A 19,091-nucleotide genomic window follows, 5' to 3' on the forward strand; every position below is an offset into this window, starting at 1 on the left:
AGCACTGGAAAAGGCGTAGGAAAGGGCAATTGAAAAAATGACGGGGTGGAACATCTTTCCTATGAAGAAAGGTGGAAGGGCAGGGATTTTTCACTTGGAGAAATGACAGCTCAGGAGTGATATAATTTATATATTTATTATTTCAATTTATATACTGCCACATTTCCTAGGAACCTGCGGCGGTTCACAGAATAAAACATTAAAATACAATAAAACCGCATCAAACCCCAATTTACAATAAAGCAAGCAAGCGGTCCAAAGACCAATAATCTATCTCAGGGGTAGTCAAACTGCGGCCCTCCAGATGTCCACGGACTACAATTCCCAGCGAATGCTGGCAGGGGCTTGTGGGAACTGTAGTCCGTGGACATCTGGAGGGCCGCAGTTTGACTACCCCTGATCTATCTGGTTCAGATGGAGGCTGAGTTTTCTTCCACCAGGAGTGAGTGCGTGCTGGTCTAATAGATTGAGCTTTACAAAATGATGCCGTAGAGAAAGAAGCACTTTTCTCCCTTTCTCACAATACAACCTCTCATGGGACATGAATGAGCCGTAGGCTTAGAAGAGATAAAAGGGAACACTTTTTCACCCAAAGAGTAATGAACGTGTCACTGCTGCAGGCAGTGTTAAGGACAGCTTCAAGAGGGACCTCAGTGGCTATTGGCCACAGGGTATAGATGAAACAGTCTTATCTGGCTCAGTGTTGCTCTGTATCCTTGGTGCTTGTGGGGGGACAACAGTGTGTGTGTGTGTGTGGGGGGGGGGGCTTCTGGAGTTCTGGCCCCACTGGTGGACCTCCTGGTGCCACCTGAATTTGGGCCAGTGTGTGACACCAAGTGTTGGACTGGGTGAGCTACTGGCCTGATCCTACAGCACTACTTTTATGCTCTTAAGCAGGGGTAGTCAACCTGTGGCCCTCCAGATGTCCGTGGACTACAATTACCACGAGCCCCTGCCAGCAAACGCTGGCAGGGGCTCGTGGGAATTGTAGTCCACGGACATCTGGAGGGCCACAGGTTGACTATACCTGTTAGCTATAAGGATAGCTAAATGAAGCCTACCACTGAACATCACACACTGGGGCCAAGCAACAGTATAATGCTCTGGACCTCTTCCTAAGGTTCCCAAAGGTATCTGGATGGACAGTTTTAATCACTGGCTTTAGATTCGGATGAACTTAAGATTTAGGGAGAGAGAGATAGAGACAGGGAGAAAAAGAAAGGAAGGAAGAAAGGAAGAAAGGAAAGGAAGAAAGGAAGAAAGAAACTGGTCTCCAGGTAATACAGAGATCATTTCACCTTTAGAAAAGGGCTGCCTTGGAAGGTGAACTACCAATTCTTTAGGTGTTCTCTTTACGCAATGGATGTTGTTCATGCATCCATTCATTTACTACCCCCCCTTGTGGCTCAGGGAGCTCCCCTTAGGTGATGTGGGGTAGGGGCTGGGAGAGGATCAGCAGGCACAGCTGGAGGGGGGGGTGGCCTGGCATGCTGGAGCCCTGACTCTCAGGACCTCTGGCAGGTTCCCCTCCTTAAATGAAGGGGATGCACGAAGGGAGGGAGGCCTTTAGTGAGTCCTCTGGGGTTGACAGTTTCAGACAGGGAATACCTGGAGATTATTGGGGGGGGGGGTGAGACTGGGAGGGAGGGTTTGGGGTCGGGGGTGGATGACATCATGCCACAGGGCCTGCCCTCCAACGCAGCCTGGTTCTCAATTTGTCTACCTACTTGGTTGTCCAGGGACCCTGATCTCTGCTGCCTGAGAGCCACTGGAATTCTGGGAGATCTCCAGGCTGCCCCCAAAGGTTGGCAACCAAGAAGTGTCTCGCAAGCAGGGGGAATGAATCTCTGCCCAATTCCCCTAATTCTCTCCTAATGCTCCTAAATCTCTCCTCTGTCTCTGGCCCGAACTCCTGCCTGCCCTGTGGCCCTCTGCTGTCCTCAGCACTGGCCTCTCCAGGGCTCGTTCCTGCCTCTGCCTAATTAGCTGCAGGGTTGCCATGGGGATGGCCAGAACCATTTTCGCATCACAGTCGGTCCAGGGGGACATCCTGCCCCCCAGCACCCGTGGGGGCATTTGCTCCAAATATTTGGACCATGAGGATGCTACAGCCAAGCGGTGAGTCCAACTTGGAAGGTTTCCCAATAGAAGGGAGAAAACGAGGGAGCCCCGTGGGTGTGAACTAGCAGGGAAGACGTGGAGTCCCACAGCACCTTCACGCCCAACCCAGTTGTGTTCCAGGTGGGAGCTTTTGTGTGCCTGGCTGAGGAAGCGTCCAGGAGCACAAAGTTCCCACCTGGAGTCCAACATTGTGGGGCCTAAAGGCTGAAGGAAACAAGGAGCCCCTGGGGGAAGCCAAGAAAGGATGTTTCAGGGTCGGTCCGGAGAGGGAGGTCTCGCCCTAGCTGGTGTGTGAGCCTGAATCTTTAATTAGCTCAGTTCTCTCTAATTCCTCTTTTTCTCCAGGAATTGACAGAGTCCTTGTTAAAGGGCAAAAAATTAATCTATTTAGAACATCTGTCCCCCTCAGCGGAGAGCCTGGCCGCCTTCCGCCTATTTTAAAAAACAACGGTAAGAACCTCCAGCTGCCAGTAAAGGAGCCAGCCCTCGCCTTGGAGGGAAGGGGGGGAGGGAGAGCACAGAGGGTCCCCAGGAAGCCCCAAAGGGATCTCTTTCCACCCCCCACTTGAGCAGGGAGAGGGTGTGCCCCAGCTGAGAATACAAGCGCCACAAGCTCCCTGCCTGATGTTCTGACTGTTGCCCAAGGGAAGAGCCCTGGAAGAGCTTGGGGGGGGGGGCATTTTCCCCCAGTGACTATTTTAATTTTGCTGTTCTTGTTTTTCATTTCCAGAGGCGGCCAGGAAGATCCCACCGCGGCTGGAGGACCGGGGTGTGGGCTGCGTCAGCCTGGCGGGGGCTGGTAAGGGCGGCCCTGGCTCGAGGCGGGTCAGCTTGAAGCTACCCATCAGAGAGCCAGGGCCCCTCGCCTCCCCCCCAGCAGCAGCCCCACCCCACGGAAGACCTCCGCTCTTCCCCCCAGTTGAGAACACCGCCCTGGTGTGTCGGCACCAGGGCCTGAGGGGGAAGAGCGGCTCACTCCAGCCGCGGCAGGGGGTCCCGCTGACGGGGAGGACGAGGAGGCGGTAGGCGGGCGGAGGTGAGTATGGTCATTTCATGATGTGCTGGCGGGTTAGAGGGAGGCAAGACTTTGAGTGGCCAGGGTGGCCCAGATGTTCTCAGGGCACAAGGTATGATGCTGGCATATCGGTCTGTTTCACCTACAGGGGACCATCAGGAGAACAAAAAGCCAGGAGAAAGATCTGCAGGGATGGCAGGACCATCGCTGTCTCCTGACTCTTAGATTTGGAGAACTTGGCTGGCCCATTTTGTTTGTTAATGTCTAATTAATTAAAATGTTCATAAGTAATCCTGCTCTTTCTTTGGTTGTCTTTTATTGCAATAATGTCTTTTTTGACTATATTAATGGGAGACCCCGGAGTCTGCATGTGTGTGTGTGGGGGGGGGGGGTTAGGATTAGATGTGGTCGAAGGCATTAGTTTTCCTCTGGCATATTTGTTGAAATGTGTTTTTTTATTTTTTTAAACCTGTGCTTAAAGGGAAAGGGGCTTTTCGGGAGCATGATAACAACCACCCATTGGCTGTTTGTTTGATTGATGGCCAAGGGCGGGAACAAGCACAGAAAAAAATCGCTTCCTTTCTAGCGATTCCTGCGAGACCGGAAACCTGTGGGGAACGAATGAAACGCTACTGGATTCCACTACAAATGCAGGTATGCGGAACACCGAGATTCCACTATTTTAAATTCCATTATTGCTTTGTGAAAGCAATTGGCAACATTGGTCCTTGTGCGGAATGGGCCATAGTATTCCTGCTCCATCAGCTGTCAGGATATTGGAGATGCACGTTTGTGTGTTATTAAAGAGCGGGCATTCTCGGACACATAGAGAGGACCGACAGAAAAAGAAAAGATTCGGCTAGCCGAAGAATGGATTGGGCCATTTCAGAAGGGGAGATAGGGAGTCATGTCCTGAAGCAGTCCCTGGTGCCTAAAAATTCCTCTTCACGCAAAAAGCCAATTTGCCAAACAGGATCTTTCCCCTTGTCATTTGGTGTGCCTTTTTGTTAATGCAAATAATTCTGCCTTTGAAATTGCCATTTTAATTTAATTATCTAATTTGGGGTTGTAGAAATAAATAATGAATCTTTATAACCTGCCTCTTCTGTGGTGCTCACCAACCCCTTTCCAGGTGCTTTTAGAAAATGGATTAGGGCAGGTGTGGCTTTTATCCAGCCAGGTATCTGATTAACCAGAGGAGATCTGATTGGCGGTGCAGATTTTTTTAAAACATTGCTTTGGCAGGACAGCAAGAAGAACCAGCGTAGAAGTTGGCAAGCCTATCTGGGTTCCATTTTTCTCTTCAGCAGGGTGGGGAGCGAACACATTCCACCAGGCAGTTAAAGTTCTCTTTGAAATTACACATCATCCCCAGCTCTGCCTTTGCAAATTGATACATCACTTTCCTTGTCAGAAGGATGCCTCTTGCCCAGTGCAGAAACTTACAAGACAGAACAGCCTGTAAAATTGCCTATAATTTTCTCAAACTAATTTGCTTCACAGGCAGTTCCAGTAAGGGCAGCCTGAAAAGCAGAACATTACAGATTGCAGCATGGGCATTTTTATCATGATGCACCATCATTTGCTGAAGGCAGTTTGGATGTTGCGAACTGACTTACCGATTTGCTAAGCAACAATGGGTGGATTCACCCTACAGGGGTGGTGGGCGTTAGGAGCACAATCCCATTGCTGACTGTGTCATTAGTGGATTTCTAGAAAGGTGGCATAGATGCCCCCCCCCCCCCGATAAATCATCCAAAGGAGCTGGAGTTGGGTCAGCCAAGTCGCTTTGAGCTGTCCTATGAGGATAACGCCAGGGCATGCCTAGGGCTCCTGGCCATCAGCAGAACAAAATATGGTCTATATATGCCGTCACCAGTCAGGGCGTTCCTTGGAAGGGATAAAATACTTTCAACCAGCCTGACAAAGTGCACGCACTATAGTGTCAAAAAATAAAATCCACATGTTGTGCTGAATAAGATATTACAACAGGAACAAATGACAATAAAGTGACATACATTTTTTTTATTGTGGAAACTCTTTTTTGCCTCTGCTACCCATACTCACCTTTGTTTGCACGGCACAGCAGAGTGCCTTTCGCAGCAGCCTCAGGGTCAGAAGTTTTAAAACTAGAGTAACTAACATTGTTCTTCTCTCCATTTTAGAAACAGGCAATGGCTAACCACTTCTCTTCATCTCTTGCCTTGAAAACCCTATAGACCAGGGGTAGTCAAACTGCGGCCCTCCAGATGTCCATGGACTACAATTCCCAGAAGCCCCTGCCAGCATTTGCTGGCAGGGGCTCCTGGGAATTGTAGTCCATGGACATCTGGAGGGCCGCAGTTTGACTACCCCTGCTATAGACTGCTGACAGTGCTCATGGTACTTACAGTCCATGGACTTCTGGAGAGCCCAATTTGGTCTCCCCTTAGGGAAGGAGTGGCTTCGCTGTGGCTCTCCAGCTGGCCACGGACTACAATTCCCATGAGCCGCAGGGTCTCATGGGAATTGTAGTCCAAGGCCATCTGGAGAGCTACAGAGTGGCCACCCCTGCTTTAGGGAGTACAAAGCTTACAGGCCACCACATTTTAACCGAAAGCTTCTTTTTAAATTGAAACTTTTGAAATTTGATTGTTAAAGAATGTATGGGAGAGGGGGGGGGGGCGGATACTCCAGAAGGCAGTTGCCTCAAATAGCCACCAAAGTTGCCAATCTACAGGAGAGGCCTGGAGATTCCAGAATTTCAACTAGGCAGCAGTTCAATAAATCTTTGTTTTATTGAACTGCAACTTCTAGTCAACTTCTGGGACAGCAGAAGGGAAATTTGGCAGCCTAGGAACCCGTGGAGGGGCGGGAGGAGCAGCGCTCATTAATATTCAAATAGGCCGCTCCCTCCGTAGCTCTGATTGGCTGCCGCTTCTCCTTCCCTTCGCCCCTCGCGAGTCAGTTGGGGAGGAGGCCGCTTGCCTCGCGCTAATTTTGTTACGCAGCGAGAGGATGGGCAGGAAAAGATTCGTTTGGAACCAGAAGTACGCATGTGCAGGATTGGGGGACGCGGTACCAGATTGGGAGGAGGAGGGGAGCGGGAAGAATGGAACCCTGGCGCAGGCGCATTTTAGCAGCCGGAGGCCTAGGCGTCTCCATGACAACCGTGTCCCTGCTTCCATTTCCCGTCGTGTCCACATTTCTGATTTGACGCAAATTAATCGTCTACCCCCTTAACCAATCAAATAACCTCTCTAGCAGATTTTAATTTAGGACAATAGGCAAACAGTCTATTTGGGGTTTTTTTTTTTTTTTTTGTCTGGCGGAAGGATCCGCTTAATTTAGCCAATCGACGGGAGGAAGAGACGGAGCACTTTTTTTTTTAAAGCGAGGGGGCGGGGAAGATGCTGGTTGGTTGGGAGAGATAAGAGGAGCAGCCAGGGGAGGGGAGGGATTGGCGGGAAGCCCACGCCCCCTTTCCTGGGAGTAGTCCCGCCTTCGAAAGGCTTCCTGTCATCTGCGCTGGAGGCTGATATTGACTATGGCAAGCAGATGTCAGTGGACTACAATTACCATGAGCCCCCGCCAGTTGTCTGGCAGCTGCCCATGGTAATTGTAGTGTATGGACATATAGAGAGCCACAGTTTGGCCACCTCTGGTGTAAGTCCCTGCAAAAAAGGCGAGAAAAGAATGTGGTCTGCTATAAAGCAACAAAATTTGATCCCAAAAGCACCTTTAGGAACAACAAAGATTTATTGAAAGCATGAGCTTTTGAGTGTAGGCACTCTTCCCCAGTCAAAATGGAACAAGGATCTCAAGAGTACAGATAGAAAGAAAAAGTAAATTAGTGGCAAATTAGTAAACTGTGTCATAATATCCCAGCTATGCAGTAGGATAATTCTTTGCTAAGATAGCTAATCAGACCTTTTGAGTTCAATTGAAGTTCACAAAAACTGGGAGAAATTAAAATGTCAAGGTTAGTAATTAATGTCAGACACTTTCCCACTTGTGAAGATAACTAATTAAGAGACTACTTGCTTGCCCAATCTGTCTCCACACAAGTCTCACTCAAGTCCACTTGAATCTGCTGTAAAAGACTTTCCTCCAGATATACAGGAGAGTTCAGGTTATTAACTTCCTGGGCTTTAACTTGCCTACTTGCAGGAGTTATTATTAATTTATTGGCCCTTCCTGATGACTGGCTCAGGTTGGCTAACGTCAGTAAAAACACGTACAAATAAATATATATATTTTTAAACAACCTTTGAAATATTTTTAACTTAATGTTTTTTAACAAAGTCCTCCGAATTGGCCGCATGGGTCACAGTAAGCTCCGGCGTTGATTTTATTGTTGGATTTCAGGACATTCTTATTTAAGTCAACTAAGTTAGATAAGAAAGCATCAAACAAAGTTTGAGTCCAATGGCACCTAAGACCAACACATTTAAATTCAAGGTATAAGCTTTCATGTGCACACACATTACTGAAGTGATAGATTCTCTGATGTTACTGGAGTGGCCCTTTTAATTCCTCTTGCCTTTTCCACACATCAGCTCCCTCCTCCCTGTTCTTAAAATTAGTTTATTATATTTATTTTTATGCTGCCCTTCCCCAAGGGCAGGGTGGCTCACAAACATTTAAATATTAAAATCCAGTTAACATTTTAAAACCAGGGAGCTCACCGCCTTCTCTCCGGTGGAAGGAGGGGGAGTAGAGTGCTATGATGTTTTGGTAGGTGGCATACAGATGTTGTAACCTATGTAGAGAGGCCAGTCTGTTGATGTTGATTCTGTAAACTTAGGCAGATTGTGAGTGCAGGAAGGGTTGTGTCAGTGCTTGACCCTCTCTTGCATGCCCACAGAAATGCTGATCTCCATTTTGGAGTTGGGAAGCAAATTTCCCCAAGAACAGACTGTCCAGGGATTCTGGTTTTCTTTGGGGGGGGGGATCACCTGGGCATGAAATTGGAGTCACTATGGGTGGGCAGGTAGTTGTGAGCTTCCTGCATTGTGCAGAGGGTTAGACTAGATGACTCTGGAGTTCCCTTCCAACTCCATGCTTCTATGATTATGTGGGCTTCAGCCACAGACCTGGGGGAACAGCCCTGCAGAACTGTTTCAAATCCCACAGGACCCTGATCTCATTTGGAAGAGCTTTCCTTCATAGCAGCGCCAGGGTGGAAAAAAACCTGGCTCTTCTTAAGGGCAATTTAACTTCTCTGGGACCAAGGATCTTGAGCAGATTTTGTATGCTCAATCTCAAATTGTTCTTGAATTGGTCTGTATTCCAAACCAGATGTTTAAATGTCTTGCTATTCTGTCAGCCAGAAAGAATTCCCTGCCTGTCATACCCCCTCCCCCAGACAACCTGTTCCCAGATGACCTTGTTCCTCCAAAACAGTTACAAGCCATGGGCACTGAATAAGTCATGCAGTCTTGTATCTTTCTTTCCCTGTTGCTGGTATTTTCTCAAGCAGTGCCTTTAACCACTCAGCTCTGAGGCTTTTTGAGACCACATCTACCCGTTTCTGCCTCTCATACCCCCTTTTCGAGGTTGTTGGCAACCTCGAGGTTGTTGGCAAGCTGCAGTGTTTGCAAAGTATATGCCATGAAGAAACATCTCAGTTTAAGTCAAGCACTGTTTCTATTCTTTGTTTCCTTTCTTCTAGAAAAATAAACGTGAATGTGACATGCTGTTAGGCCTCGAAAAACTGTCCGTATTTTTCTCGCTTGAATCTGTGTAAATGTACATATAGTCCTTGTCACCTGCTAAAAGTAAAAACATGTTCAGACAACTGTTAATACAACAAACAAACCTTGCCTTGGAGACAAGAGTAGGTACTCCGGCGTGTCTCCATTGTTGACTCCTTCAAAAGGACTCCTGATTTATGCTTGAGTCTGTTGTAGCTGCATTCATGTGTCATAGTTAGACTGGGTACCGAAACTGTATTCTTATCAGCAAAGGATTCCGTTTTGTTGTACTGTGTTTGATTTTTACCCTGCATAGAGACATCAAACTGACAACTGCAACTTATAAACAGATCTGGGAAGAACCTAAAACCCATGCTAACAAATGGAAGAAAAAGATCAGGTTAGTATTAATAAATCGATCGGAGAGGCTGTGGACGTAAGAATGACTTGTTTATAGATTGAATAGTATATGCTTGCTTGTTTAAAAAATTTCATTTGTTTCATTATCTGATTTTTAAACATATTGATATCCGAAGCAATAGACTAGTTTGACTTGTCTACTTTAAGCAAATACTTTACACATTTTAAAATATACCCCCTCCCCGTTATCCGAAGTGTCCTCTGATCCCAACAATGTTTATTAGAATTCTATTGATCAATGTTTCTTGACTTCAAAAGACTTACTTCCAGGTATCTGTGGAGGATGGTGTCCAAAGTGAGAAAACTATGAGTTATTTCATAATTTGTGATGTTTGCATATTTATTTTTTGCTCTGCAGTATTATTGATAGTTTTAACATGGTTAGTTGCATTCAGGGGTTTACTTTTTTAAAAATTCAGAACCTGATATAGCCATGTCCTATTTCAAAACGATTGTTGCAATTTTTAAGAATTCTGTACGGAAACTTTCCCCCTTTTCCTGTCAGACACTGAAGAACGGAAGCCCTGAATAAGACCAAGACACATCTTTAAGTGAGAGTTCAGTCTCTTTTACTTATCTATGGGACTGGAACTAAACGAGTGTCATTTTTGGAAATATTTCCAGGCTGGCTATACATGGAATTTTGAAGGTCCTCCTACCTACTTGTCGATTAACATTCTTAAACTGAATTAGTTTTGGGACCCTAAATTTCCCTTCTGCTATCAATTTTGTAGCAGGAAACAATGCATTTGATGCTGATGAACACACTAACTCCATCCTTGGAATGCAGAGATGCAAGATGGAGATTTCCTTTCCTTTGTCTTATTATCTCTTTGAACTGCTTGCTTGCCAAAGAACCTGACCGGTTAGATTCAGATTTCAGTCTGTAGATTTGATAGGCTCAGAATTCTCTCATCCTGCTTATCCGGTGTCAATGCCAAGGTGGCATTGAAGTGAAGGTGCCTGTTCCTTTAGGCTATAGCATTGCACTGTAAAATCTGAGGAGGACGATACTCATAGAGATGAACTGGGGTAAGATATAGAAGAAGCACTGGATTCTAATGGAGAAGGATGCATATAGCTGCAGCCTCTGGGCTGGGATTAATGCATGAAACGCTCTGGGCATAATAGTAAAAGAGCTGAGGGTAAGTGTCTTTTTCCTTGTAAGGAGGATGATCGATTCACATAGACATTACTCTTAATGAGAAGAGATATGACAAGTGGCTGTTTGAAAGGAACAGGCCATTTTTTTCATGATGTAGACGGATCCATAGAGGTTGCAGTTAAAGAGCTGTCTAAATGAGGATGTACACAGAGCATGTGTATGGGGTAATTTGGGATTGGATGCAGACAGCTTTTGTGTTGGTGGAAAAGGAAGGAAGGGTTCCCCTTGGATCACCAAAAAGGCTATGCTTATAAACATGGGACCTGCATGGGCAAAAGCATATAGAGGGTGATTAGTTGAGCAAAATAACTGGAATCACAGACACAGTTTTTTTTTAGTTGCTTAAATGGGAAATGCATCTGCACTATCATCTGCAAATCCAGTTTGCTTCCTTGTGGATTTCTTTTGCAGGATGAAGGTATCAGATGAACTTCGACCCTACAGTTCATTTCACACAGAGGGGCAAGAGCTAGAAGAGCTGGGTGAGAAGGATGTATCTGAGTTAGAACTTTTCCCAGGTAGTCTGGAAAGAGAGGACAGTGTGCTGGACACCACTGACCAAGAGATCGTCATGTGTGAAGAAGAGGGCAAGCAAAGTTCATGTGTCAACACGGATGGGAAGAAGAAGAAGAAGAAAAAGAAAAGGAGGTTAGAAATAAGCATTGAAAGGACATGAGACTGAGACAGGAAAATGTGTTCATAAGTCTTTTGAAACAAAAGAGGGTGTTGACAAACTGGAACGGGTTCCAGAGGAGGGCAACAAAGATGGTGAGGGGTTTGGAGACCAAGACATATGAAGAAAGGTTGGGGGAGCTTGGTCTGTTTAGCCTGGAGAGGAGGCGACTGAGAAGGGATCTGATAACTATCTTCAGGTATTTAAAAGGGTGCCATATGGAGGATGGAGCAGAATTGTTCTCTCTTGCCCTAGAGGGACAGACCAGAACCAATGGGATGAAATTAATTCAAAAGAAATTCCATCTAAACATCTGGAAGAAGTTCCTGACAGAGCAGTGTCTCAGTGGAACAGACTTCCTTGGGAGGTGGTGGGTTTTCCATCTTTGGAAATTTTTAAACAGAGGCTAGATAGCCATCTGACGGAGAGGCTGATTCTGTGAAGGCTCAAGGGGGTGGCAGGTTACAGTAGATGAGTGATTGGGATGTGAGTGTCCTGCATAGAGCAGGGGGTTGGACTAGATGACCCATGAGGTCCCTTCCAACTCTATTATTATATGATTCTATGAGGGGATATTGGGAAATAGCAAATCCTTATGGAGGTTATCAGAAATGGAAGGAGTGCAGGATTTATGGGGTGAGAGAGCCAGGCTCAGAATGAGACCAGTGCAAGCCTCTCCATGCACTACAATCCCATGGAAGAAACGGGTCCTTCCTTCCTTCCTTCCTTCCTTCCTTCCTTCCTTCCTTCCTTCCTTCCTTCCTTCCTTCCTTCCTTCCTCCCTCCCTCCCTCCCTCCCTCCCTCCCTCCCTCCCTCCCTCCCTCCCTCCTTCCTTCCTTCCTTCCTTCCTTCCTTCCTTCCTTCCTTCCTTCCTTCCTTCTAGGTCACTGATGGGAGATAGAGAGGGCCAGGTTGGAAAACTGCTGAAAAATAGGGGGTTGCAGCCTGGTGGGATAGGAGCCTCAGGGGGTATAATGCCATAGAGTCTGCCCTCCAAAGCATCCATTTTCTCCAGGAGAAGGGCTCTGTGGGCTGGAGATGAGCTGTAAGTCCCACCTAGAGGCTAGTATCCCTAAGTGACATCTAGATCAGAGGTCTAGATGTGAGGACTGGTATTTGACCAGTGGCTGCACATTAGTTGATATGTCCTCTAGATTAGAACAGTATTTCCCACCTTGTGCTTCCTGACCCCAAAGTAGATCACAAAACCTGCGAAAGTGAGTCTCAGTCCTTTGCAGTTTTATTGATTTGTACATGCTGTTTTTTAGGTGGGTCACCATATCCAGTCAATTTGGACTTGTGGGTCACCATAATAAAGGAAGTTGGGAACCACTCCCATAGAAGACCCAGGAAAAGATCTGGTCTGACTTGTTTTTTAAAAATCGTTTACTTCCTGGTATTTTTCTCTGTGCTGCTTAGCTGGGAACTTCATTTCTTGTACTTTTGCTAGTCCATGTTCTGTTCCGAGGACAAAACTGGTGTTACCATATTTTGAAAAGCAAAAAAGAGGACATATTTCACAACTGACTAATTCAAGCAGGTGGTCATTGTGACAACTCTCATTTTAAATAAGCCAAACGATGTGAAAATTGCTGCTGACAAATATTCCTACCCTTGTTTTTAAATAATAACTATTTTAATTGATTTATTTAATAGAGGATAGATGCCAAAAAAAGAGGGGACATATCCTCTAAAAAGAAGACTTCTAGTTACAAAAGAAAACAAAAACAGGTAGCATATGAAGCAAAGTGGGAGGTAGCGGCTCAGAATATTTTATTTTAGTAGCTTTCCTAAAATAAAAGGTTGGCAACCCAGATTTAAACCATATCTTGATAATGGGCCAATCCCTACCCTGGCCAACACTACATAGCCGCCACCCCCCACTTTGCATGTCGGTCCTGTCCAGGTTGATACCATCATGCTGCAAGGATATAATTGAACTATACTGTGTATTCATAATCTCTTCCCCCTTCTGTCTTGAAATTTCAAAAATAACAGTATATCCTTAGCTTCTTTAAAAAAGACTCTTGCATTAAACCTGTGAGTTGACCTTCACCTGTGAGTCTGACTGCGCTAAGAGCTTGCTCTGAAAAATGATTTGAATGTTGGAATACCACATCTAAACCTTGCTGTCTCTTTCTATTGGTATGCCTGCAAAGCACTGCCTGTTCTGTCTGGAATTGGACAATGGGGGAATCTAGCCACATGCATGACTGGCCTTCTGGCAAGGCAGCTTCTTCTCTGTCTCTCTGCCAAATGAATTACACTGTTCATGGTTCATCTGATGCTGGACTCATAGCCCCAGCACTCACTCTTGACTGCAGTGATCAATGAGCAAACAGCTGTTGGGCTTTGCATCCTTTTTAATATTGGAAGGAGACTGCAAGCCTGCTGCCACGGGAATTCAAAGGGTGGGGCAGTCTCCCACAGTCCTAAGAATAGGAAGGCTCAGGTCCTTTAGGGTGACTGTAATTCTAGCATCCCTTGACAAATATTCACCAAGTTTGCCCTATGAACTATGGTATGTACACAAACCAAGCATGAACAGCCAGAAGGTATTTGGATCAAAGGCTTGCACCTACATTCTCAAGGAGAAACTAAGTATGATGGATATCAGAACTGAGCAAGGTATTTTTGTGGGATATGCCTTAGGATGTAAAGGATACAGGATCCTTAATCTGAGAAGTGAAACTATAAAGACCTGTATTTTAGTATACCTTAACGAGAAGGAAAAACCTACAAATACAGAAAATGTAAACATCAGAGAATCCAGACCAATTGCAGCAGAAGACAGCAAGCAGAAGCAGTGCAGTTGAGCACCACCAATTTTACAGATGAAGCACCAGCAGAACCCCAAGAACCAGAAAGGGATGCAGACGTTGAGGTCAGAAAATCAAGGAGAGCAAATGACGGAGTACCACCAAGAAGACTCTCCTATATAACCAAATCAAAGGCTGTGGCAGAAACGTCCACCTGGAAGGACATAGAGATGGTGCCCTACAGCCAAGCAGAAAGGTGGAAGAAGACTGCAGAAGAGGAAATTGGAGCTCTGTTTGAGGACTAAATATGAACCTTACCAGACCTGCCTTCAAGCAAGAGTGCAGCAGGATGCAAGTGTGTTTACTAAGAAGAATTTCAGAAGACCTTTGAGCATATTCCTCTCTGCGTGCCTCCTGAACGAACAGGATGAACAGAACAGACAGACTGTTAGGACTAATTCTCTCTCTCCTCTTTCTATTCAGAATTGCTTATCTTCATAATAAAACTATTTTATTCTTTTAAGCAGCCGGGTGCTTTGCTCCTCTGATGCCCCATGCAGGACACTCTCCTTATTGGGTTCCATCATGGGCACTGCAGATCTTGCATATTCCACCACGTATAAGGAGGGCTAAGAAGAGAAGCCGCCACAGTTCTCTGTGTGTGGTTATATGTATCTTATGCTGCTCAATTTGTAACATTTGCATAGGACAGGGGTAGTCAAACTGCTGCCCTCCAGATGTCCATGGACTACAATTCCCAGGAGCCCCTGCCAACTGGTAAAGAAATGGATTTATCCACTGTTAGTATCTAGGGATTCTAACCTCCAGGTGAGACCTGAGGATCCCTCAGAATTACAGCTCATCTCCAGATGACTTTAGGATGCTTTAGGATGCTTTGGGCTGATCCTGCGTTGAGCAGGGGGTTGGACTAGATGGCCTGTATGGCCCCTTCCAACTCTATGATTCTATGATAGAGATCAGTTTCTCTTGGGGAAATTGATACTTTAGAGCAGGGGTAGTCAAACTGCGGCCCTCCAGATGTCCATGGACTACAATTCCCAGGAGCCCCCTGCCAGCATTCGCTGGCAGGGGCTCCTGGGAATTGTAGTCCATGGGCATCTGGAGGGCCGCAGTTTGACTACCCCTGCTTTAGAGGGTAGATTCTATGGCATTGTACCTATAGCATTGTAATCTAATTTCCTTCCCAGGCCCCATTCCCCAAATATCTAGGGCCTTCCCAACATGAATCAGGGAATTCTCCCCCCGCCCCATCTCCTGCCGGTGGCTGGTGAGGACCCTATCAGTATATTATCTAAACTGAAATGGTTGTGATGGGCCCCAGCCTCTCTCCCATGGCAGCCATTTTGTGCGATGTCAATTCTCAGTTTTCAGAATTCCACGAGCTCTCCCAGGATCAATGAGATTGGGGACCACTAAAGAACTCTGTTCTCAGAGGCTTTGCCATAAAACCACGAGTTTGTTTTTGCCTGTCTGCCTCTGTCTTTCTTCTTCTTTTTGTGTTTTTCAGATGACCAGTGATAAATCTGACCAACTGCAAATACGAGAGTGGTGAGTCCAATTGTAAAAAGAATGATTTTGGTTACTTAGTCAGATTTAGCAAACAGTGGGGGGAAAAAACATTTATTTGCATTAGGAAGCAAGAGACAGATTAATAAAGACATTCTTTCCCCTTTATCCTGAGAGACTCGAGAAATTAGAACAGTCCCCTGTCTTTACAACCTTTACGGAATCATGGTGCTTGAATACAAGAAGGCCAGGTGGGCAGAGCTGTTTTTATAGCTTGAGACTGACTTTCACTTCCTCTGTAAGTTATTAATTCCATAAGAAACAGAGTTGTACCCTGCATGCCTGCATCCCAGGCCCCTTGATGGGCAACCCTATCCATTCAGGGATGCAGCTTCCGTATTGAACCCTTTCCAATCTGTCTTCTGGCCCGGCCATGGGGTGGAGACAGTGCTAGTTGCTCTGGCAGATATCCTCTGAAGACAACTGAATCAAGGCTGGTCGGTACTGCTGGTATTGCTAGAACTTACTGCAACGTGCAGTATAGTAGATCATGTGCTGTTAGCTCACTGCCTCACTGATGCGAGGATATGGGAGGCAGCTCTAAAATGGCTGATCTTCTGAATAAATGAATGAATGTTCAGAGGAGCCTGTGTTGTATCATAGCAGCAAATCTGTGCTGGTCCGTACCCCAGCTTCCCACTCTTGGGGGCTATCAGATGAAGTCTTAGCTTGATCTTGGCATGTAAGAAAATCCTTTCCATGGAAAGATATCTATTTTATCAGGATTAAGCATGTCGCTGGTACACATGTACCAGGCCACCCTGAGCCTCTAGGGAAGGGAGGGTCATGTATGTATGTATTTACGTATGTATGTATGTTTACTGTCAAAAAAATGTCATCTGTGGTTACCAGATGGTGGCTGGTAATCTGGGATTACAGTTGATCTCCAGGTGACAGAGATCAGTTCACCTGGAGGAAATGGCCACTTTGGAACGTGGATTCTGTGGCTTTATATCCCATTGAAGCCCCCCTCCTCAAACCCCACCCATCTCAGGCTCTGCTCCCCAAACCTCCAAGGGTTTCCTGGCCTAGGGCTGGCAAGCCTAGCATCATGAGATGTTCCTTTGCAGATGGTGATGTCAACTCTCTCTCTCCTTTGGTGGCACAGTGCGACGAGCTGCTAAGATGTGTGGCCTTAGGGAAGCCACTGAGGTGGATGACTGGACCCTGTATTGGACGGATTATTCCGTCTCACTGGATCGGGTGCTGGAAATGAAAAGTTACCAGGTACTTGTCAACTGTGGGGTGGAGCTCTTGTTTTTTATTTGTGAACAAGTTCCACAGACTTAGACAGGATTTTGTCTTTTCTAGAAAATAAACCATTTTCCTGGGATGTCTGAAATCTGTAGGAAAGATCTTCTGGCCAGGAACATGAATAGGATGCTAAAACTTTTCCCCAAGGAGTTTAACTTCTTTCCCAGGACCTGGTGTCTTCCTGCAGAGTGAGTCTTCATTTTTAAATTATCTATCTATCTGTCTGTCTGTCTGTCTGCCTGCCTGCCTGTCTGCCTGCCTGCCTGCCTGTCATCTCAAATACTGATTTTCCTCTTATCCTCTTTTATCATCCCAGTGCTTCACAGTTGGGCAGAAAACTTGGCTGATGGGATGCTTGGGATGATGCTAGGGATGAAGGGAGGGGAATTTGCTTTTTAAAAAGCATTATTTTTCCATTTCTTCAGGTTTGTTTGAGATGTCACCACCTCACCACCCAGGCTTTTAGTTCCTAAACGCTTTCTGTCCTAAGGAAAGACCACTTGCCTGAGAAGACTGTGCCACTATTAACTGCTTGACCTGGTGGGAAATCAGCAGTGTTCTTATTTGGTCTAAAAAGATTTTTTAAACAAATTTCCTATAACTGGAGTAACTCCTCTGGGGCTCTGGAGTAATCCTGGGATTACATGTAACTCTGGTTGGTAATGGCTGGTCTAGACCAGTGGTCCCCAACCTTTTTGAGGCTGGGGACCGGCAGAGCAACTGCCCGCCCGCGCATGCCGCGCATGCGTGGCTGTGCAGTGCATGCACACATGCGCCATGCACGGCGAAAGTGCTGCGCATGCGCGATCTCAGCCGCGCATGGCACATGTGCTCAGGCGCGGCCCTGATTCCCTCCCCCCCGCAGTAAGAAGCTTCCCGGGCCGGCAAGCTTGTGTGTGGCTAGCTAGCATCAGATTGTGACCAGTGTCATAGTGGGAAGATTTTTTTAAAACATGAAAAATATAAAATAAATTGAAAATATAAAAAAATGGTTTGTCAACTGTCTTCTTTTATTTTCAACCCCGTTGCTCTCAGTTATGGAGAATTACAAGCTTATAGCAGGTCAAAAAAACATAAGACTTTCATCTGTAAGCCAGACTCCGGCTGTCAAGGCAGAGGCATCTACATCACAAGATCTGTGAAAGATATCAAACCGGGAGAAGACATGATCTGCCAGCTCTATATCTCAAAGGTAAACCACCTTTGATTTGAGAAGTAAAACGGGTCACCCACAGTACTCTTCTAGTCCACGAGAACTGCATCATTGCAGATGTTTGCAAACATTCTACAACCAAAGGGAAAGGATTAGGTAGTCAAAGGATGCTGATGGTCGGCAAAGCTGCTGGGAAGGAAACAACTGGGCCTATTCGGCACACAATAGATAATGCACTTTCAATGCACTTTAGAAGTAGATTTTCCTGTTCCGCACAGGAAGCTCCAGCTGCCAAAGAACATTGGAAGTACATTATCCTATGTGTGCAGAATGGGCCCTGGGTGGGGGGGGGGGGAGGAATTCTCACACACCACCAAGAGATATGAGGGACCTGGTTGGTGAACCTAGGAGACAGGAGGATTTAAGGAGGTAGAAAGAACAGGGAAGACAGGTGACAGAAGGAGTAGTGGGGTGGAAAACCAGAATTCTGGGAAAGGGAAGCCTGATAAGAAGGTGGACAGAGGGATAAGGGAGTTGTGGGTCAGGAAACAATGGTCAAATGGATCTAGTCATGCGCACCGATGGGAAATGAGCAGCCAAATCAAATCCCAAAGCACTAGAACTGACAGTTCTCACTGTATCTTCAGAAAAAACTCAGGCCCATTCCACACAAGGACCAGTATTGCCAATTGCTTTCACAAAGCAATAACGGTATTTTAAATAGTGGAATCTCGGCATTCCTCATACCTGCATTTGTAGTGGAATCCAGTAGCGTTTCATTCGTTCCCCACAGGTTCCCGGTCTCGCAGGAATCGCTAGAAAGGAAGCGATTTTTTTCTGTGCTTGTTCCCACCCCTGGCCATCAATCAAACGAACAGCCAATGGGCAGTTGTTATCATGCTCCTGAAAAGCCCCTTTCCCTTTAAGCACAGGTTTAAAAAACACACACACACACACTTCAATGCATGTGCCTTGATTTTTCCTAATGTAGAGACCCATCTAGCTGGCATGTGAGCTGGCAAGTCATCGTTACCACACTCCCCCGAGTGAACCCCCCCCCCCCTGCATGGGTGCGATTTTTGGCCGAAATTAAAGGGAACTGGCAAACAGGGGGCTGTGTTGTGCTTGGGGACTTAGGGGAGCTTTAAAGCACTTCTGTGGAGGGACTGTAGCTGGAGAAGCCTCGCTGGGTGAATCAAGCCTCGCGGGTTCATTGCTTTCCCCGCTCGCTGTAAGGCAAAAAAAATGGCGATCGCTTCGCCGGAAGT

At 46.2% G+C, this 19,091-nt stretch overlaps 1 protein-coding gene across 5 annotated transcripts in view; it reads left to right on the top strand.

The window, feature by feature from the left end:
- Window positions 1-6,069: 6,069 nt before the first annotated feature.
- TTLL6 (tubulin tyrosine ligase like 6) overlaps window positions 6,070-19,091 on the top strand; it is a 38,296-nt gene continuing 25,274 nt past the window's right edge. For 3 of the 5 annotated variants that reach the window (XM_077315016.1, XM_077315015.1, XM_077315017.1), the window contains exons 1-4: window positions 15,358-15,398; window positions 16,525-16,643; window positions 16,728-16,858; window positions 17,706-17,862. In XM_077315016.1, the coding sequence (XP_077171131.1) occupies window positions 16,542-16,643; window positions 16,728-16,858; window positions 17,706-17,862 (390 nt within the window). In that variant the 5' untranslated portion in view covers window positions 15,358-15,398; window positions 16,525-16,541. Of the gene's footprint in view, window positions 6,166-9,127; window positions 9,212-10,807; window positions 11,045-15,357; window positions 15,399-16,524; window positions 16,644-16,727; window positions 16,859-17,705; window positions 17,863-19,091 lie in introns of those variants that run through there. The other 2 variants (XM_077315014.1, XM_077315018.1) reach the window with 2 other exon arrangements.

The sequence above is a fragment of the Paroedura picta genome, chromosome 16 (assembly GCF_049243985.1).
Source record: "Paroedura picta isolate Pp20150507F chromosome 16, Ppicta_v3.0, whole genome shotgun sequence".
Taxonomy (NCBI): Eukaryota; Metazoa; Chordata; class Lepidosauria; order Squamata; family Gekkonidae; genus Paroedura; species Paroedura picta.